This window comes from Grampus griseus (assembly GCF_964374135.1).
Source record: "Grampus griseus genome assembly, chromosome: 6".
In the NCBI taxonomy this organism is placed as follows: Eukaryota; Metazoa; Chordata; class Mammalia; order Artiodactyla; family Delphinidae; genus Grampus; species Grampus griseus.
This window is the reverse complement of record NC_139000.1, coordinates 21,786,053-21,808,310: the sequence shown is the minus strand read 5'-3', so window position 1 is coordinate 21,808,310 and position 22,258 is coordinate 21,786,053. Positions and strand designations below refer to the sequence as shown.

General features: G+C 43.0%; 1 protein-coding gene across 1 annotated transcript in view; it reads right to left on the bottom strand.

The window, feature by feature from the left end:
* Window positions 1–22,258, bottom strand: part of PTGR1 (prostaglandin reductase 1) — a 69,563-nt gene that overhangs the window by 21,706 nt on the left and 25,599 nt on the right. Inside the window, 1 exon segment of the mRNA XM_082656868.1 lies at window positions 889–1,004. Within this exon segment, the coding sequence (XP_082512994.1) occupies window positions 889–994 (106 nt within the window). The 5' untranslated portion in view covers window positions 995–1,004.

The following is a 22,258-nucleotide window of genomic DNA, read 5'->3' as shown; positions in this document are numbered from 1 at the left end:
ACTTGATTGCACGCCCTTTTCTCAAAGCTTACCTACCTGAAAATAGCCCTTAAAGACACCCTTTAGCAAGTGCTCTGCAAAGCTTATCTCCAAACATGTGATGGGATGTGTCGCCATTTCTCTCCCTTCAATTTCTGCAGGGATATTGTCTACTCACAGGGATAGTCTGAGGTCTTCACACTGCTGCTAGGCAGTTCTTGCCCTACTGTCATCGTGGGGCTCACTGGGACAGAGAGGAAATTCTCCTCATGGGCTAGCGAAAGTCAGGAAGAACAATGCACCCAAGCATGCGTTTCAGGGAAGTTTCAAGGGAAGTAGAGGGATCTTCTAACTTGACATTGAGGCTTCACACACACAGCCTTGAAAAGGTCTCTGCGGCCGTTTGCACAAGGGCCACAGATACCACCCATCCCTGTGTGTGGGCTTCTTTCCCGTCCTCCCATCAAGAAGTCTACTGCCATACCTTGAATCTGGGCTTGCTTTGATGAACATCATATTAGCAAAGATGATATAAGTAGAAGTTTGAAAAGTGCTTGCATATTGGATCTTGCCAATTCCTGCTGCTCTAGATTTATGAAATCACAGTGAAAACAAAGAGCTCAAACCAGCCAGCTAGAGAGGCCACAGAGAGGAGAAGTGAGGCGTGCACCTGAGCAGAAAGCCGGCTAACATGACATGTGAGTGATGACCATCCTAAGTTAACCATTTAGCCCAGATGAGACCTACACAAGGCCCACCAACTTAACCCAGCCCAAACTGCCAACCCACAGAATTGTGAACTAATAAATGATTGTTGTTTGAAGTCAATAAATGTGGAGGTAGTTTGTTACCCAGCAAAGGCAAACTGATATAGTCTCTTCCAACTTAAATGTAATGAGTATGACTTACCTCTATTTTTTAAGGGTGGGAGTTCGACTGTCTTCAGTTCAAAGTCACTATTAGTAGGGTGGCCTACGAAGTGTTTCTTCAGGGTCCAGCTCTTAGCATGAACCATCCTGAAGCTCCTAGAACACAGTGAACATGTAGTCAATGCCATGAAGTGACTGGATTCTTATGGCTCCCAAGTGTTGCACTGAGGCCACACAGCAGGGTCTACCCGTCATCAACTTTACCATTATCGTTTAACGTCAATCACGTTTATTTAGTAGTATTCACTGTTTCTATTGGTGTGTTAAGCACGTCATACTTATCATCTCAGTTTACCCTCATAATCTCCCTATAAGATAGGTATTATTATCATTGCCAGTGCACAGTTGTGCAGAAGAGGAAACTGAGGCTACCTTAGAAGTCTCCAAGGCAAGGAACAATGTTAACCCACACGAATTCTTCCTAGCCACTGCTAAGGTTTCGCTAGGGCACTGAACAACTACCTGGAGTGCAAATACCCCATTTCTCTCCTCATATGAAGCGAATTCTAAGAAAAAGCATCAAACACAAAGAACCGACGTCCATGCACATCTTTTCCAAGGGCCAGAGCGCTGCGTTCTAAGGCAAGCAGTCTCAGGAACATCTGACAGCCGCCGGGTGGCGCTGCGCTCAGCCCCATTTTCAGGCGCGAGTTTTCTTTGGCACCAACGGGGAAGTCAATTTGGGTCTGTTTGGGTTTAAACTTGCCTGCAGACAAGGCCAAGAGAAGATGATTCAGGCGGCCCTGAGCTCTCAGGGCATTTTGCTTGGAGCGATCGAGGTGGTTCGACCCGAAACCTTCCTGTTCCTACTTGTCTTTTTTTCCCAAAAAAGGCAGCCGCTGAGAATTCTGGACTCGCCATAAGTCCAGAAGCACCCGTGGAAAGGGCGCGACTGCAGAGGCAGGCGAGGATCAGGACGAGCCCCCCCCGCTAGAGGAAAGGGGCCAGGTGGGATGCCCGGCCCAGGCGCACTCGCCCCCGGATCCCACCTCCTCGCCGCGCCCATACCCGTCCGTTAAATGAATTCCGACCCCTGCCTTTCTTCTCCTTCCACACTTGTCCCACTTTTGTAGTCCCGCACGTTCCTTCGCCAGCCCCCTCCCAGGTGCAGGCAGCTATGCCAGGCACCCAAAATACTGCCAGGCCACGCCCTTCCCTCCGGCAGCCGTCTCCGATCTCTCCAAGAACCTGCACGGGCCAGGAAGCATCGGCCCGGGCGTCCTGCTTCCAAGTTTCTTCCGAGGGCAAGACGCAGAGGTTACTCAGCACTAGGAGAGGGCGAGCAGCACGCAAACGCTCCGCCACAGGGGAGTCTAGATTCTAAAACTGTGGGGTGGGGATATTTACTTACCAACGTCCGCAGGCTCCATTACCTAAAGGGAGCAGGGGGACGAAGGCGGGTTCCCCCAGCGGCCGCGGCCGGGGGGCTCCTCCTCAGTCCCGCAGCTTGCCCGGCGTCCACGCCCCGACCCTGGCACTCGGGTGCTGGCCCCGTGCCCGCCTGCCCCCAGTCTCCCTGATGAACACCTCTTTACCCTGCAAGAGCCAATTCAAGGCTCACCTACTCAGTGAGTCTCAGACTCTCCCGGGCAGGAGTTAGCGCCCCTGCAGCTAGGGCGCCCCACCCCGCCGCAGCCCTGCAACACCCAGCCCTTGGTAGGGCCTTTCCCCGCCGACTCCTGGAGGAAAGGTGGATCCAGGGAGGCGGTGTGCGCAAGGCAAAGGTGCCCGGGCTCGGTTCCAAGCCTGCGCCCACCACTTCCTAACGGTGCAGCTCTGAATGAGCTACTTAACCCCCTCCTGCCTAATTGACCCATCTGCAAGATCGGGATAAGAGTAGTGCTTTATGAAAATTAAGTCTTTTTAAAGAATAAAATGAGTTAACACCAAGTGCTTAGACTAATACTGGCGCGTGGTAAGCTCAATAAACACTAGATCCTGGTAACAATCTTTTGACTTCCCCACTGGCCCTGAGTCAGTCCCAGGCACCCCACACTGCGTCATTCAATTGTATACCCCCAACTCCGAGCCCAATCCTGGTCGGTCATATAAACAGTGAAATAATGCAAAGATGTTTAAAGAACACCGCCCTTTCTCCTGCATTACCCTCTCCGAAAGGTAACAGATGTTAACCAGTCCAGTGTTGACCCTTTCCCTCTCTTCTCCACAGTCGTTCAGACATATTCACTTAGAAGGTTCCCCCCCCCACCCCGTTTTCACAAACACGTGATCATTTTAAAGCTGGTACTCTGCATCTTATTTTTTTATTTTCCCAGACTGAAAATCTTAGGCCTGGGTTATCTAAATCAGGGATAGGATTCTTTTTAACAAGGCACTGAGTGAAAGATTCAGAACTCCAAGAGGATAGCGTTAAGTAATATCAGATGTTAGCTATACAGTATTGCCAGATTCGCAGGAAAGATTGTTTGCTGGCTTCAAAAACTTTCCACAAAGGAGTTGAAAGAAATCTGGATGTCTCTGAAAGAGTGTATATTGGATTGCTAGGGCTGCCATAACAAATACCATAGACTCGGTGGCTTAAACAACAGACGTTTATTTCCTCATGGCTATGGAGGCTGGAAGTCCAAGATCAAAGTGTTGGCAGGTTTGGTTTTTCCTGAACCCTTGCCCCTTGGCTTGCAGATGGCGGCCTTCTTTCTGTCTTCACATGGCCTTTTCTCAGTGCACATACATCCCAGGTGTCTCTCTCTCTTCTTTAAGGACACCAGTCATATTGGATTATAACCTTACCTAACAGTCTCAGTTGGATTTAATCAGCTCTTTGAAAGCCCTGTCTCCTGGGACTTCCCTGGTGGCGCAGTGGTTAAGAATCCGCCTGCCAATGCAGGGGACGTGGGTTCGAGCCCTGGTCCAGGAAGATCCCACATGCTGCAGAGCAACTAAGCCCGTGTGCCACAACTACTGAGCGTGTGCTCTAGGGCCTGCGAGCCACAACTACTGAAGCCCGCGTGCCTAGAGCCCGTGCTCCGCCACAAACAGAAGCCACCGCAATGAGAAGCCCACGCACCGCAACGAAGAGTAGCCCCCGCTCGCCTTCCTGTAGCAATGAAGACCCAAAGCAGCCAAAAATAAATAAATTTTAAAAAAAAGCCCTGTCTCCAGATACATGGATTACAGCCCACTCATATGATCTCGCTTAAACTTAATTACCTCATTAAATTCCTATCTCCAAAAATGATGATATTCTGAGGTTCTAGGTTTGGGGTTTCAACACATGAATTTTGGGAGAACATAATTCAGCTCATAACAGAGCGTATGGGTAAAGTGTGGTGGATGTACCCTGGGAGGTATTATGCAGCTATCAGAAGCACTGGGTTAGATGGACATAAAGCAACCTGGATGGATCCTAAAAACACAAAGCTGCATGAGGAACAGAAAGAAGTGTGTGACCCGATATCACTTCTATAAACTAAAAGTATGAGCCCTCAGTGCACATTATGCAAGAACATTTACAAAAAATACAAACTACATATTAAATACATCACAATAGTTGCCTGTGGTATCAGGAGGAGAAGAGTAGGGAATGGGGATTGCTTTTTAAAGGCACATAAATTAATGAGAGACAGAGGGTGAGAGAGAATTTGGCAGACCAGTGGTGATAATACACTGTAAACTCTGATGAGTATGAAGAACTCAACCCTCTGGCCCTCAGTCCAAAATGAAATACGCAGTGAGGAAATCAAGACACCCCTCCCCCATCTTCTTAGCAGACAGAGGGTAGAGAGAGGTCAAAACCTCTGTAGCAAACTACAGTCCAGTGCCATGGACACAAGACAACCTGCTTCCCTCTTTTTATCTGAGACATTGGCCCAAGTGGTGACATCCAGTTGCAACATATGCTTTCCCATTTGGGGCTCAGAAAATGTATGGTTTCCTCTATTCTCTAACAGAAATATTGCAAAGTAACCAAAGTAATAAGTATGTACACTTAATGGCAGAGAGCCAGATATAAAGACTTTGAAAAAGATTTCACGCCTGGTATATCCAGTGGCAGACCATGTTGGTTGCCTGTCCAATATCCAATATCCTCTTTGTCCTTCCTACATACATACCCCAATTTTGTTTAGGGTAGCTGTGTACCCAGTTAAAGAACTCTGCTTCCAGGCTCCTTTGTAGCTGGGATTTTGACATAGTTCTGGTCAATGAGACAAGCAGAAATCTAATGGGTAGGGCTTTTAGGAAACTTATTGTTTCCCAATTAAAATAAAAAGGGAGAAACTCAATAGACATGCATTTTTTGTCCTTTGCCCTTCTTCCTGCCTGAAATGTGGAGATGCTGCCCAGTGGTGCAACAAACATTTTGTGACCATGGAGCCACTCACGACAGGTGGCAGTAGAGAAAGGGAAAAGATGTCTGGTTTCCTAAGTAGTTGCATGAGCCCTGGACTTCCTTCTTTGGACTCCTTGTTACATGAAAACAAAGTGCTTTTTAAGCCACTGTAGTTTGGGTTTCTGGAACCACTGAATCCAGCCCTGACCCCCTGCAAATGCAGCAGGTGAGCCTGTGCCTCCCTGGTTCCCTGGTGAGAACTGATGAAGTCCATCCTTCTTCCAGATGAAGAGAGGAATATCATGGCAATTGGTCAGGAAGTCCCCTCTGCCTGTGAGGTGTGTTTCCAAAGCTTACCTGGCGTATGTGGCATATGTGGAGTGGATTTTAGGGAAACATCTGTCATGTCCACTACACTGTTAAACAGGATTGTTGTAAAGATTGTGTGACATGGGACATAAAGGACTGGCAAGTAGCAAGCCCCCTAAACATCTTCCTTCCTCTCTTCTCTATAATGACTTTTTAAAAATTAAATATTTAAAAATATTGAGCTGTGAACAAAGCATGTTTCAGGTATATCAGAGAATCAGAGATGAGAAAGACACTCTTTGTTATTGGACACTGGAAGTGTTAACAAAATCACTGGTGTGAAAAGTCTTTGGAAAGCAATAAGAATTATAGCAATAAAGTGCCTGGAACAAAGTATCCCTCAAACATTTACTCATTTTTTGTTTATTTGTTTTTTTTAAAAAAAAATACATTTACCCACTTGATTTCAAATAGAAGGTATGGATAAGATTTGGCCACACCAGGTCAAACAGGATCCCAGTCATTGTGACTCTGTCAGGCTTAATCACTGAAATTTGCCAAGTCATGGTGATTAAGCTAAGTCATGGTTGTTAAGTCATCACAGACAGAATTAGAATGTGGGGAAAAGGTCAAGGGAGAGCATTTTCCCTTACTTTGCTCTGAGACAAAACCAAATTCAGTTCAGTCCTCCAGCCTTAGGGTTCAGAGAGCTCTGATCTAGCTAGCTGAGGGAACAATTCACTGTTAAATACAATCACAGAAGTAATAAGAGGATGCATCTTGTCAAATAATTCAGACACTACAGATGCATACAGTGTAAGAAGCAAAAGTCCTTGTTCTCTGGGGAGGATTCCTTCTGACGTTTTTCTATGGCAACGCACTTTCAGAATAGACACTCATCTCCTCTTCCTTCTCTACAACTTCCATTGCATTGGCCTGGTAAGATAATGCTTGGGAAATAATTATAAAACTGGGTAGTAATATTATTCTCATGATTGAAAGAGCCCCTTAATACATGTAAGACACTGCATTTCAGGGGAGGATGATTATGCCTCTTCCCACAGTACTAGGAGATACATTGGTGCAGCACCAACTGTGAGCCTTATCCTAGAGAAGAGCTTGGTACCTAGCATTTCTTGTCCTTATAACACTTCAGGGAAGCACTTGTTCTTATTATCTTCCTCAGAGCCTAAGGAAACTGAAGTTCTAAGAAGTAAAATAACTTAGACACAATCACATTGCTAGTCAGTCGCAGGGTTGAGATTTGAATCTGAGTTAACAAGCTCCAAAGCCCCATACTTTTCACTGTTCTGTTTTACTTTCCAATACAGGCAAGACAGATTCCTCTAATAGGTAAGAGCAAATTTAGGAAAGGTCATACTTATGGGATATCTGTAAACTATGATTAGTAATGTTATTTTATTCTTTTTCCTTTTTAAAATATTTATTTATTTTGGCTGTGCCAGCTCTTAGTTGCAGCACGTGGGATCTTTTAGTTGCAGCATGTGGACTTCTCGGTTGTGGCATGCAGACTTCTTAGTTGCTGCATGCAAACTCTTAGCTGCGGCAGGCATGTGGGATCAGTTCCCTGACTGGGGTTTAAACCTGGGGCCCCTGCATTGGGAGAGCAGAGTCTTACTCACTGGACCACCAGGGAAGTCCCAATAATGTTATTTTATTTTATTTATTTTTTAATTTTTTTTTATTTTTTGTGGTACGTGGGCCTCTCACTGCTGTGGCCTCTCCCGCTGCAGAGCACAGGCTCCGGACGCACAGGCTCAGCGGCCATGGCTCACGGGTCCAGCTGCCCCGCGGCATGTGGGATCTTCCCGGACCGGGGCACGAACCCGCGTCCCCTGCATCGGCAGGCGGACTCTCAACCACTGCGCCACCAGGGAAGCCCAATAATGTTATTTGAGACATGCAAATATGTTACCAAACTCAGGTTCGGCTGCTTGCTGCTCAAAAGCCAATACTCAAGAGGCAACTGTTGGTAGAAAGGAAAGTTGCTTTAATCAGAAAACTGGGCAATCTGGGGAGAAGGTAGGCTCATGTCCCAAAACCAACTCTGAAGACTCTGCTTGGCCATGAAAGTGTCTAAAGGGAAAAAGGGAAGTAATCTCAGTCACTGAGATAGGGGATCAGACTCATAGCCATCTCCCACTGCATGCAGGCTTGTTGCCTCCTCGTGATCTTTCTTTTTATGCTATCTGTTCACAGAGTTTGTTTGTGAGATTACTGAAGGTGAAGCTGGGGAAGAGAGCTGGTCATCTGTTAATTACTTATTATTCATTTCTACTTCTTTGATCTATGGAAAGAACTATGGAAAGAAAGTTTGGCAAGGTATAATGTGATCAAAACATTTGAAAGGTGTGCTTGGGCTGGAGATGAGTAGAGCATGGGGTGACTGGTTAAAGGTTAGCTACAATATAGTTTTGCTAAAGAGACAAGACAAAAGGGGCCTCCTGCAGGGAGCTCTTTCCTGCCAAAAGCTGCTTACAAATCCCCACTTGTCAGAACATGATTCCATTTCTACGGGATTATGGGCAAAGGTCCGTCTTCTGTAACTTCTTCATGCTGACATACGGCACTGTATTCTTAGAGTGGAAAATGTTGACATGGGTCTGTAGCATCCCTTTGCTGAAAATTTTAGTTGCCCGCTTACATATATGGGCAGAACAAGCTACAATTACTTTGATGCCCACAAAGCTATAGATTATTATGAGCAGTAGTGTTAATCCCATTCTCTTGAGGCCAGTTCCTGGAATTGTGCTAGCCATACATTCAGTACTGCTCAAGATGGAGCAGCGTTATGTCATGGCTGCAGTCTGGTCATCATGCAGTTAGCTTTTCCCCTCCGGTGGCAGTTATAGTATCTGTAAAATGACTCCAGAATGTGCATCAGACACTGAAGAATTCTGTGATTCTATTGTCCTCATCATTAACTGTTTGAGCCTGCTCATTTAGGACTCAGGGAGGCCTGGGAGATTTCAGCTTTTCTACAAACAAGAGGCAGGGGACATGGAGGGGCCTTTGTACTTGGGAGGGTCCCTGCAGGGTTCTGCTCGCTTCCAAAGACACTGAACATCTTGGGATGTCACTCTCTCATCCTGGCTTTCCCTCTTAGTCCCTCTGCCATCCTCCTATCCACTTGGCTAAGGTCTGATGCAATTCTATGGCAGTCTTCTTTCTGCCTCATGATGGCAGGTGCTGGGACTGGGGCAGAGAAAATAAAAGATGAACCTGAAACATCATTTTGTACAAGTAAGAAAGTATGTAAAATATGATGGGGACACAAAAGGATAGGGGTCATGTCAAAAGGACATAGAAACCCTCTTAAAGGAGCTGCAATAGGCCAAATCTAAGACAAGTTGAACATCAAAACAAATTCAAAGAATGGCTAAACAACAGGGTCCTACTGTATAGCACAGGGAACTATAGTCAATATCCTGTGATAAACCATAATGGAAAAGAACATTCAAAAAGAATGTATGTGTATAACTGAGTCACTTTGCTGTACAGCCGAGGTTGGCACAACTTTGTAAATCAACTATATGTTAATTAAAAAAATAAATAAAATTAAAAAACCCCACAGACGTTATTATAGGCAAAAATGTATATCCTCCCCCCCAAATTTAAAATTAACATATTAGCGCCCATATGATTAACAATAACAATTATATGTTAATGTAATTAACATATTTTATCACCCATAAAATAAGTTACCATGAGTTCATAAATGTAGAGATAAGGAAAAGATCTTCCTTACAATAGAATACCAACTAATAAATGTGGGTGGAAAGATGGAATTAGAATGTCACCATTTTGCAACCACTGTATTAATAATTGATTCAGGCAAAAATCATGGAAGCTAGATAAGCAGGTGAAAGTTTGAGGAGGACTAGAATAAGTCTAAAAGTATCTCTTCACAAGTTATTTATTAAAGGGGAAAAGGTCACTTTACAGTAGAATAACAGGACAGATAACCGTTCAAAGTCAACATCAGTGTTGAGGCAAACGGACATTATCTGTGCTTTCTATTGTGTGTCGAGCACACAACATCATTTCTGTGGTATCCTGATAGAAATGCATAACATGGATTTCATTATGAGGCAATATCAGACCAACTCCAATTGTAGGACCTTCTATAAAATAACTAGCCGGTAATCTTCAAAAGTGTCCAGGCTGAAGTCAAGGGAAAACTGAGGAATTGATTTTCTAGATTATAGGAGACTAAAGAGACATGACAATTAAATGCAGTGCAGGAAACTGGATTGGGCTGGGGGCAAAAGGATAGCTATAAAGGGCATGATTGAAACAACTGTGAAATTTGAATATGCCCTACAGATTAGATCAAGAGTTGGCAAAGTACATATGGCCCTCTGGTCAAATCCAGCCTACTGTTTTTGCTTTTTTGGCTGCACTGTGAAGCATGCAGGATCTTAGTTCCCTGACCAGGGATTGAACCCGTGCCCCCTGCAGTGGAAGTGGGGAGTCTTAACAACTGGACCACCAGGGAAGTCCCCCAGCCTACTATTTTTGTATGGTTTGCAAGCTAAGAATGTTTTTTACATTTTAAAAATTTGCTGTGAAAAATGTAACAAAATTTACTATTCTAACCATTTTTAAGTGTATAGTTCACATTATTGTGTAACAGATCTCTAGGACTTTTTCATCTTGGAAAACTGAAACTCTGTACCCACTGAACAACTCCCCATTCCCCTCTCCCCCACCCCCAAACCCTGGCATCCACAATTCTATTGTCTATTTCTATGAGTTTGACTGCTTGAGATGGCTTATACAAGTGACATCATACAGTATTTGTCTTTTTGTGACTAGCTTACTTCACTTAAGAGTAATGTTCTCAAGGTTTATCCATGTTGTATTATGTAACAGGATTTCTTTTTTTAAGGTTGAATAATATTTCATTGTATGTATTTAACACTTTTTTTTTAGTTTGTATATTACTATTTTTTTTATTTTTTAAAATTTTATATTGGAGTATAGTTGATTTACAAAGTTGTGTTAGTTTCAGGTGTACAGGAAAGTGATTCAGTTATCCATATATATATATATATTTTTTTTTTCAGATTCTTTTCCCATATAGGTTATTACAGAGTATTGAGTAGAGTTCCTTGTGCCGTATAGTAGGTCCTTGTTGATTATCTATTTTATATATAGTAGTGTGCATATGTTAATCCCAACCTCCTAATTTATCCCTCCTCCCACCCCACAATTCCCCTTTGGTAACCATAAGTTTGTCTTCTGTGAGTCTGTTTCTGTTTTGTAAATAAGTTCACTTGTATCATTTTTTTTAGATTCCACATGTAAGTGATATCATATATTTGTCTTTCTCTGTCTGACTTCACTTAGTATGATAATCTCTAGGTCCATCCATGTTGCTGCAAATGGCATTATTTCATTCTTTTTTGTGGCTGAGTAACATTCTATTGTATATATGTACCACATCTTCTTTATCCATTCATCTGTCAATGGACCTTTAGGTTGCTTCCATGTCTTGGCTATTGTAAATAGTGGTGCAATGAACATTGGGGTGCATGAATCTTTTCAAATTATTGTGTTCTCTGGATATATGCCCAGAAGTGGGACTACTGGATCATATGGTAGCTCTATTTTTAGTTTTTTAAGGAACCTCCATACTGTTCTCCATAGTGGCTGCACCAATTTACATTCCTACCAACAGTGTAGGAGGGTTCCTTTAAGGCAGTTTTAACCGCCAAGGATTAGAACACTCCCCAAAAGAAAACACAGACAAATTGATAAAGAGATTCAAGAGGGAAGTGTGAGAGAAACAGGACAACAGCAAACCTGTTTCAAATTTTCCTTCAAATAACTAGAAAATACAGATTATAGACTTACTATTATATAGATTACTACAGATCACCTTTCAGTGGGACTCTTTGATGTATGCACCTGAAACACAGGAAAACTTATTTCCCAGAGTAGATATAAGGAAGGAAGGAAGGAAGGAAGGGAGAAGGGAGGTAGAGAGGGATGGAAGGAAGGAGGGATGGAAGAAAGGAGTCAAAAAGAGGAAGGAAAAAAGAAAAGAAATTCCCCCAAATTTTGGAAGGCAAGGAGGCAGGATTCAGAGACATTTCAAATCTGCCCTAGCTTCTCATTATCATAGAATAAAATCTGTCCCAAAGCTTTTTAAATCTGTTTAAACCAAAAGAACTTTGGGTGAAGGCAAATTATTTTTAGAATGCTCTTGTTATTCAGGTTGAAGTTACTAATGATACAGAACTCATAAATTATACAGTAACAATTTGTTTTCTTATTATAACATTAAAAATAACATAAACCAGTGCAGTATTTTTGTGCATTTGCTGAATGAAAGAAAGATAATTTAAATTGGGAGCCTCCATGCAGTCCTAGTCAAGTTCGAGCAGAAACTCTCTGTATCAGTCTCTGACATGGCAATTTTCTAGGAAAGAAATTCATTTAGGGAATCAATCAGGAATTCATTCGTTATTGTTTGGTTAATATTAACTAAAGATTTTTAAAAAAATCACCCTTGTCTTCTTCATTTGCTTATTTTAAGTGGTGAGTATATGAAAACAATGTTTACTTTTCTTATTGAAGACTGTGCAGAAAGACCCACAGGCATTTGTCTCTGGGTGGGAAGAGCAGAAGATCTGATCTGAAGGCTGGCCTGGCCTCTTACCTGCTTTGTACCTTTGGGTAAGTCACATCTCTTCTCAGGATCATACATACATATTCTTGTCCCTGACAGAGTTGTGACACAAGGTACATGGAAACAATCTCCAACTTCAAAGGGCTGTATAAATAATTGTTTATAATTATTAATATAGGGACCAAAGTGCTTTGTGATAGGAATAAGCAGTCAAAAACACCCACTTTTGGGACTTCCCTGGTGGCGCAGTGGTTAAGAATCTGTCTGCCAATGCAGGGGACATGGGTTCGAGCCCTGGTCTGGGAAGATCCCACATGCCGTGGAGCAACTAAGTCTGTGCGCCACAACCACTGAGCCTGCACTCTAGAGCCCGTGAGCCACAACTACTGAGCCTACGTGCCACAACTACTGAAGCCTGTGTGCCTAGAGCCCGTGCTTCGCAACAAGAGAAGCCACGGCAATGAGAAGCCCGCGCACCACAACAAAGAGTAGCCCCTGCTCACTTCAACTAGAGAAAGCCCACGCATGGCAACAAGAGAAGCCACGGCAATGAGAAGCCACGGCAATGAGAAGCCCGCGCACCACAATGAAGAGTAGCCCCCGCTTGCCGCAACCAGAGAAAGCCCGCGTGCAGCAACAAAGACCCAACACAGCCAAAAATAAATAAATACATATATTAAAAAAAAAAGACAACAAAAAACACCCACTTTCAAGGAGAGGCAGGAAGCTGACCCTATTTAGATTTTCTCCATTTGCCCTCCAGATCCACTCTCCACCCTGCTTCTCACAAATCCAGCCCCCTTCCCTAAGCTTCTGCTTGGTTTGGGCCGGTCTGGTGTTGATTCTCCCTATAGGTCACTTCGGACTGGACTGGCTGTGTCCTTCTAACAAAAGCCACAGTTCCTTCAGGCAGCCCGTGGCACACCTCCCTCCCCTGACACCTTTGGGCCCAAGGGGTCTTCCCAGGCCCTGTTGGTTTCCTTTTTCCCTGCACACTGCCCTTTGGGTGGGTGTGCCATCTGACTCCTGCTAGGAGGAGGCTGCTCAGTCTAATTAACTTGTGTAATTACTGTAAAAAATATGAAAGTACATTGACTTCGAAAGAAAAAATAAGTAAAAACAGATAGTTTAGACAAATGGTTTAAATTAACGAAACTGGGAAAAGGAACCCTTCCCAAAGATACATGGATGCAAATGACACCTTGCCACGTCACCATTGTGGGGAAAGATGCACACCACATTTCTCAATCCAGTAAAGAAAGCTCTGAACTGTAAACAAACAAGCAAACAAAAACCCAGAGTCATCACCCTGCAAACTTCTTTTTCACCCTGCATACTTTTAGTGCCAAAATAAATGACCCTTGAATTTTTCCTGTAAGCTATATACTTACTCCCTGACATAAATCCATCCGCAGCATTTTCAATGCTGACCTTTTGCAGATTTGCAACATTCAGGGCTATCACAATCACGTGAGAAAAAATATTTTTCCACTAGGAACATACTGAGTGTAAACTTGGGAATGTTGGCAATCTTGTGATTTTCTTTTCATTTAAATACATGTTGTGTTTGTTAATATAGTGAGCCAGTCCTTTCAAAGCTTGGACTTTCTTTAAACATTTTTATTGCAAACAATCTATGCTTTTTTCCTTTTTGATTCTGTCTTCCTTACACAGTAAGAACTCCAAATCCTATGTTTTAAATAAAAGGAAATAAAATTCTTGGCTTTATTAGGTAAGCATAAATATAGAGAAGAGTAAAAAGTTTTGTTAAATAGTGAATGGAATTAAAAAGGTGATGCTTATCTTTTAAATTAGTGATTCTTAAGGTTTGGTGTCTATCAGAATAATCTTTGGGGCTTGTTAAAAATAAACATCATGCCCTTTCCATGACTGTCTATTTCTGTATCATTTCCATGACTGTATAATTCTGTATCATTATAAAATTCAATGTTCTCATCTGTGAAATGAGGATAACCTCACAGAGTTATTGTGAGGATTAAGTGAGATAATGTATATAAAGCAGCAAAGCACTTAGAACTGCTCTTAATGCACAGTAAGCTATAGGAGTGTAGCTACTATTATTTTTGTTGGGAGACAATTCTCCATGTTTCTGCATGTCCTGGGAACAGAGGCACTGACCACCTTTGTTCTGGACTATTTTCTCCAAGATGTTTGTATAGCAAACAGCCTTGGAAGATACAGGGTCTCCCTCCAGAGCAGGGGGCAGTTTTGTTTTCTTTCTAGTGTAATAATGTCTCCCTTTGGTGGAAATGTCTATTATCAAGATTTGGGCTCCCTGAGCTCAGAGCTCCTCAGCTGTGATGCAAATCCTCTGCAAGCATGGCATTCACATGGGCCCCTCTGTCTTTCCCCTGAGAACTTAGGGGTGGCAAGAGGAAACCAACATGAACATGAACCTCATGCTGCTTGCTGTGCCGTAAGTAATAAAGTCCTTTGTCTCTGACCCAGGAGTTTTGAGTCTTCTACGAGCATCTGTGTGGCAGGCAAAAGGAAGGTTAAAAATCTCAGCCCTTTCACAGTTCTTGACAATTACAGGGTTCAGAAGCATGCAGTCATGTTTAAAGAAGTGCAATTTGTCAACCAAAAGTAATTTAATTAAAGTAATTAAAAAGTAATTTCAGGGAATTCCCTGGTGGTCCAGTAGTTAGGACTCTGTGCTTTCATGGCCAAGGGCCCGGGTTCCATCCCTGGTCAGGGAACTAAGACCCCATGAGCCACGTGGCCAAAAGAAAAAGTAATTTCATTTTTCACTCCCATCTCTAAATGAATATTTGAAAGGATCCAATTCATAGTTTTCTTATTGCACAACCTCGGCACCATCCAGCTGCTCCCCCATGCAACCATGGCCCCTGTCTTATCTTCTGGTTTGAAGGGTACTATTAATGACCTTTGGAATCTAAATCCACCTGGCCATTATTCAAAACCACTAATCAGTGGCCAAATGGTAGAGCTGCAGAAGGTTTGAAGAGAATTTGCATTTCTGAACTTCCCCCAGGATCTCAGTTGACCCCTTCCTCACCATTCCAGCATACGATGCACAATTCCCAGCGTCTTCCTCCAGAACACCTTATTTCATAGCAACTATAGTTTTGCCCCTGTTACTTCCTCAACCCACTCAGCACCACTGACATCTTGATGACTGACTCATTCCTAAGAGAATATAGGCCACCAAGAAGGGAGACCCTCTGGAGGGGCAACCACTATTAGAAAAATGATGACTGGTACTAGCTCCAGAGAGAAAATCCAAGTGGTGGACACTGCCTGGTTCTCCCACCGCAATTTACACATGACCAAGTCTAAAGCTGGAGGACAGCTACTTGGGTTCTTTCAAAGGATGCAAGTCATCAGGCCAAGGCCCTTTGGACCCAGTGTATCTACTCTGTCTTTTACCATTCTTTGGCACGCCAAATTCAATGAGGGCACAGAATAGATAACAAGAGAATGTTATTCAAGAGAAGCTGGACTCATGGTAAATCCCAGCACACAGAGGAATGGTTGTGGGAATGGGTCACCGTTAAAAGTACTGGAACCTTGGGCTTCCCTGGTGGCGCAGTGGTTGAGAGTCTGCCTGCTGATGCAGGGGACACGGGTTCGTGTCCCAGTCTGGGAAGATCCCACATGCCGCGGAGCGGCTGGGCCCATAAGCCATGCCCACTGAGCCTGTGCGTCTGGAGCCTGCGCTTCTCAACAGGAGAGGCCACAGCAGTGAGAGGCCCGTGTACCGCAAAAAAAAAAAAAAAAAAAGTATCTATTGAATGCTAAGGCATTATGGCCTTAGTGTTTATTTACAGACAATTTTTTAGAGCAGTTTTAGGTTCACAACAAAATTGAGGGGGGGAAGGTACAGCAAGTTCCCATACACCCCTTTCCCCCACATGCACAGCCTCCCTCATTATCAACATCCCCTCACCAGAGTGGGACATTGGTTACAACTGATGAATCTACAGTGACACAACCCGAATCACCCAAAGTCCATAGTTTACACTAGGGCTCATCCATTCATTCCTGTATAACATTCTATTTGTTTGGACAAATGTATAATGACATGTATCCATCATTATAATATCATACAGAGTATTTTCACTGCCCTAAAAATCCTCTGTTCTTTGTCTATTCATCCCTCCCTCTCCCAACCCCTGACAACCACTGATTTTTTTTTTTTTTTTGCTGTCTCCATAGTTTTGCCTTTTCCAGAATGTCATATAGTTGGAATCATACAGTCTGCAGCCTTTCCAAATCGGTTTCTTTCACTTAGTAATATGCATTTAAGCTTCCTTCATGTCTTTTCATGGCTTGATAGCTCACTTCTTTTTAACTCTGAATATTATTCCATCGCCTGGATGTACCACATTTATCCATTCACTTACTGAAGGACAAACTTAGTGCTTCCAAGTTTGGGCAGTTATGAATAAGCTGCTACAAGCATCCACATGCAAGTTTTTGTGTGGACACATTTTGAACTCCTCTGGGTAAATACCAGGGAGCGCAATTGCTGGAGTGTAAGGTAAGAGTATGTTTAGTTTCATAAGAAAATGCCGAGCTGCCTTCCGGAGTGACTGCACGTTTTCGCGCTGCCGCCAGCAGCGAGCGAGAGCTCCCACGGCTGCCCAGCCCCCTCAGCGTTTGGTGCTGTCGGTGCTGCGGATTTTAGCCATTCTAGTAGGTGTGTAGTGGTATCTCGTTGTTTCAATTTGCATTTCCCTGATGACATACGATGTGGCACATCTTTTCATATGTTTATTTGCCATCTGTATATCTTCCTTGTTGAGGTGTCTCTTAAGCTTTTTGGCCCATCTTTTAATCAGGTCTTTCATTTTCTCATTGTTGAGTTTTAAGAGTTCTCTGTATATTTTGGCTAACAGTTCTTTATCAGATGCGTCTTTTGCAAATACTTTCTCCCAGTTTGTGGCTTGTCTTCTCATTCTCTCAACACTGTCTTTCACAAAGCAGAAGTTTTTAAATTTTAATGAAGTCCAACTTATCAATCGTGTCTTTCATGGATTGTGCTTTTGGTGTTGTATTGTTAAAAGTCACCAACATACTCAAGTTGTGATAGCTTTTGAATCTGTGATTTTATTTTTAAATTATATATGCATTGAGCATTTTTTTCTTCATTTGGAAAAGAAAGATTTTGAGACTTCCTGCAATGTGTGTGAATTAGTTGCGAGTGCACTTGCAAATCTGCAAATGTTACTGTTAATAGAGACTTCTATTTTGGAATAAGTATGTGTGCTTAGTCTGTGACAAGTTAACGTCAAATGAAATAAAATTAAGTTTATGGAAGTTTCAAGTCCATATTGATACTAGAAAATTAATTGTATTCCACATGACTTTCCAATACTGTTTATCAAAACTTAGAAATGCTGTAGAGGTCAATCTCAGTTACCAGAATCCAAAATTCAGCTGTGATCAAGTTGCTAATCATGAACTCTGTTTTAGGCTATAAGTCTACTAACTCACTGAGGTCATTTGACTAGAGATCGTCTGTGAGGAAATCACTGTTTACTATGCCATCGTTTCTCCTTTTATAAAGAAATCCAAGGAAGAGATAAATAAGGAATAGAACGTATAGGTTACATCTCAAAATCCCATGTTTGCTCATCTAATCTTGAAATTTGGACTAAAATAAATAGAGCCAAAGGCCAGAGATTAGATAATAAGGATGTTTTGGTTTCAGATGTTATTGCTTAAATAATTTAATATCGGTCAACACAACCCTAATTGTGTTAGGGTTTTGTTGATTTATTGAATGTGTTTTTACCTGAGCAGTTGAGCCACAGGAGGTAATAGCTCTTAAACCCCATTCCCCGGGTTCTAGTATGAAATGAACCAGTGATTGATAAGCCTCCCTGCTTCTTCTAGTACAGCCTTGGGAAAGAAAGTCAGGAAAGAAGTAGTTCTGCTCTGTGGACAACGGTTGTGGGGAAAGAGACTTCCCTGGTGGCTCAGTGGTTAAGACTCCATGCTCCCAATGCAGGGGGCCCGGGTTCTATCCCTGGTCAGGGAACTGGATCCCACATGCATGCTGCAACTAAGAGTTCGCATGCCACAACTAAGGAGCCCTCAAGACACAACTAAGGAGCCGCAAGCCACAACTAAGGAGCCCGTGAGCCACAAGGAAGGAGCCCATCTGCTGCAACTAAGACCCAGCACAACCAAATTTTTAAAAAAAAGGGTTGTGGGGAAAACATGACAAATGGGATAGCCCTGTGGCTGCAGTTCCATTCCTATTGGATCAAGATGTAGGGCTTTTTACAAATACTGTTGGATTCAATTAGCTGTTATTATTTTCTTGTATTACCCTCATCTGGTTTTGGAATCTATATTACACTAACTTCATAAAACGAGTAGGCAGGTTTTGAAAGTTGTCTATTTGTTTTTGTAACAATTCGTTCTTTTCAGGAGAACAGTCTGATGACTTTTTCAGTCATCAACAGTCTGATGACAGTCTGATGACTTTTTCCTTAATGTTTATACAAGCATCACTTTTGGCATTTTATATATTTCTAGGAACTTTTGCATCCCATCCATGTTTTCAACTTACTATCTATTTGGTGGTTTTCCTAATATTTTATTCTAGATTCTGTTTCATGGAGTTTTCTACAATGAGAGAGATGAAATGAAACCTGAGCAGGTCAGCACTTTTCAAACACATCGTCCACCTCTCTGAGTAGGGTAATTCTGTCCAGGATGTAGCACCCCCATGACTAGTCTATCATCTGACTCTTACCTGGCCTGGCCCTTCTGTGGTCCTCCCTGGTTGCCATCTAGTTTGTCTTACCTTCTCTCAGAGTTCTAACCCCAGCTTAGGCATCCTCCTTGATGATGCTGGTCATGGTTAATAACCAAAAGGGGTAAAAGAGAACTCTAAGGGGTATAGAGGAAAGAAGTAGTAAATGTGTGCTTTATAGGTACAGGATTTCCTTCTGGAGTGATGAAAGTTTCTGAAACTAGATCGTGGTGATGGTTGCACAACTTTGTGAAAGTACTTCATGCCACTGGGTCGTACACTCACTTTAAAATGGTATGCCTGAAACTAATATAATACTGCATGTCAATTATACATCAACATAAATACATACATACATACACTGGTTCAGATGGTAAATTTTGTTATGTATATTTTTCTACAACAAAAAAAAATAATCTCAGACTTGGGGCAAGAGCCTCCTCTGCGTTTCTTAGTTCCTTATTTATTTCCATTTCCCTCAGTCACAGGGGTAGTGGCTACCCTTTGTATTTACTATTTTTAAAATTTTCTGTTATGTGTAAACATAAAATCTACCACCTTAGCCATTTTAAAGTGTACACACACTTTTGTTTCACAGTTCTAGAGATTATAAGTCTGAAATCAAGGTGTTGGCAGGGTTGGGTCCTCTTGGGACCTCTGAGGGAGAATCTCTTCCACGCCTCTCTCCTAGCGTTTAGTGGTTGCTGGCAATCCTCGGTGCTCCCTGCCTTGTGGGAGCATAACTCCAATTTCTTCTTCTGGCTTCACATGGTTGTCTTCCCTGTGTGCACGTCTCTGTTTTCTCCTCTTATAAGGTCGCTGGATTCAGTGACTTCATTTTAACTGATTACATCTGCAAAGACCCTGTTTCCAAATAAAGTCACATTCACTGGTACCAGAGGTTAGGACTTGAACATATCTTTTTGGGGAGACACAATTCGACCCACAACAGGAGTCATCATCAATGTGGTGGCAAAGAAAACTGATGCCACACAGAGAAATCTGCACATAGACCTGTTTACTTGAGGGAAAAAAAAAAGTCCACGTTTCCTTTTCCAACCTTGCAGTGTGCTTCAAGCACCCTCTACTGGCAGAGTTTAACATCCAGCCAGCTGGCAACAGGCAAATGCAGTCTGCAGAGTGCCGTTCCCTGGGGCAAGGGATGATGGGCTTTGCAGCTCAGAGGCAATAAATTCATAACAGCCACGGACTAAAGTTCTGTCTGCTTTGAAGTGAGCCTTCCCTACGTTAGTTTTAGCTTGACTACGGAGCTCTAAATCGGCTCTGGGACTAAAACCTGGGAAGGGAAGAGTCCAAAGGGAGGAGATGCTTAGGCTAGGTCTGGTAGGTTATAGCAGGTTGGAAGGCCTTGAAGTGGAAGAGGGATGATATTTTAGGGAGAGGGACCAGTATGGGCAGAAGCAAAGCATGGGAGACCCTAGGTTGTTATGGAATTCTGAAAGCCACGTTAAGGTATTTGAACTCTAATCTGAGGGTGAAGTTGGGTAAGAGTAACATGACCAAATTTGTAATGTAGAAAATTTCCTTTATCTCCAGGCAGCATGGGAACTCCTTCTGTTTGGGAAGGAGAGCCCTGAACAGGCAGCAATGAGCTTCTATAGGAGGAGTGTGCACAAAGGAAGTGGACTGGGAAACCTGCGTAGCTGAAGAACCTCATGGGAGACAAGGTTCAATGAGAATCGTCAAATGTTTCAAGTATGGAAACAACATGATCTGATGTGGAGATGGCTGGCATCTCAAAACACAACACGTATCAATGAATGCATCATCTTACACTGTAAGTTTGTGTTACTTATTTCAGGAATGGCACCTGATTTCATAATCTAGAAACCTTAGTGTCATCAGGACTCAGTGCTCTCCTTCACTCCTCCACAACCAATGATTAAATACTACCCATTTTGCTTCATAAATGCGTCTCAACTTTTCTCCATTCTCAATGCTACTACCTTGAAACACACCTGTAGCAACTCTACTTGGACTCTTATAACTGTCTCATAACGGTCTTCCTGATATCTCCCAGCTCGTTTTCTCAGGCAGAGTAATTGTTCTGAAATGCAAATCTTAAGGTGTCACTTTATTACTTAAAAACTCTACGCTGGCTCTCCATTGTTCTTAGGATAAATAGCAATTTCTTCAACATGGAACAAAATGACCCCTCATAATCTGGCTTTTTCCAGTTTCATCCCCTCCACTCCTCATCCCCCAGCTCCACCCCCATCCCAGCCATATGGATTGTCTTTTTTTTTTTTTTGCTGTACGCGGGCCTCTCACTGTTGTGGCCTCTCCCGTTGCGGAGCACAGGCTCCGGACGCGCAGGCCCAGCGGCCATGGCTCATGGGCCCAGCCGCTCAGCCGTGGGATCTTCCCAGACCGGGGCACAAACCCGCGTCCCCTGCATCGGCAGGTGGACTCTCAACCACTGCGCCACCAGGGAAGCCCCATACTATATTTTTAACTTTATTTTGTTCCATTTTCTTAAAAGAATTTATTATTTCTTAAAGTTTATTTGCTTGTTTATTGTCTGTCATCCTCCACCAGCTCCTTGAGATTAAGAACCTTGTCTACCTTGCTCACCACTATGTCCTCAGAGCCTACAACACTGTCTAGTTCATAGTAAAGACTCAAGAAATATTTACTGAGTGAATGATAGAAACAACTTTTTTTGAGGTAAAGTTCTTCATGTTGCTATAGAGTCCCATGCAATATTTTGGACATAATATACTAAAAAAATGTTTATCTGAAATTCAGATTTAACTGAGCGACTTGCATCTTTTCTGGCAGCCGTACCCCCAGAACACATTTGAGAATACGTGGATACATTTTTGATTGTCACGACTGAGGTGGTGGTACTATTGGCATCTAGTGTGTAGAGGCCAGAGATGCTGTTAAACATCGTACAATGCATAGGACAGTCCCTACAAGGAAAAGAATTATCCAGGCCAAATGTCAATAGTGCGGAGGCTAAGAAACCCGGAACTAGATGGCCATGAACTTTAAGGCAGAGAGCGCCTAGAATCTCTAAGTTAAACTTCCTTTTGGAAAGGGAGAATGGAGTTAGTGAGACGGAGTCGGGGCTGAGACCCAGCTTTAAAACCCTGGGCACACATCTTGAGGCTGATAACCAGAGGGCAAGAGGGCCAGACTACCAACCAATGGCAACAAACGAAGTCATGATGCCTAAAAGACTGCCTGGGAAGGGCACTGTGGACAGTAAAGCACTCTGCATACACTGGTTAAGTGCACCTCAGACACAGAGACATCCTTTTGGTCCGTCCACCTGAGGACAAATCCTCTGGCCGCTGGGACTAGGAACGCGTTCA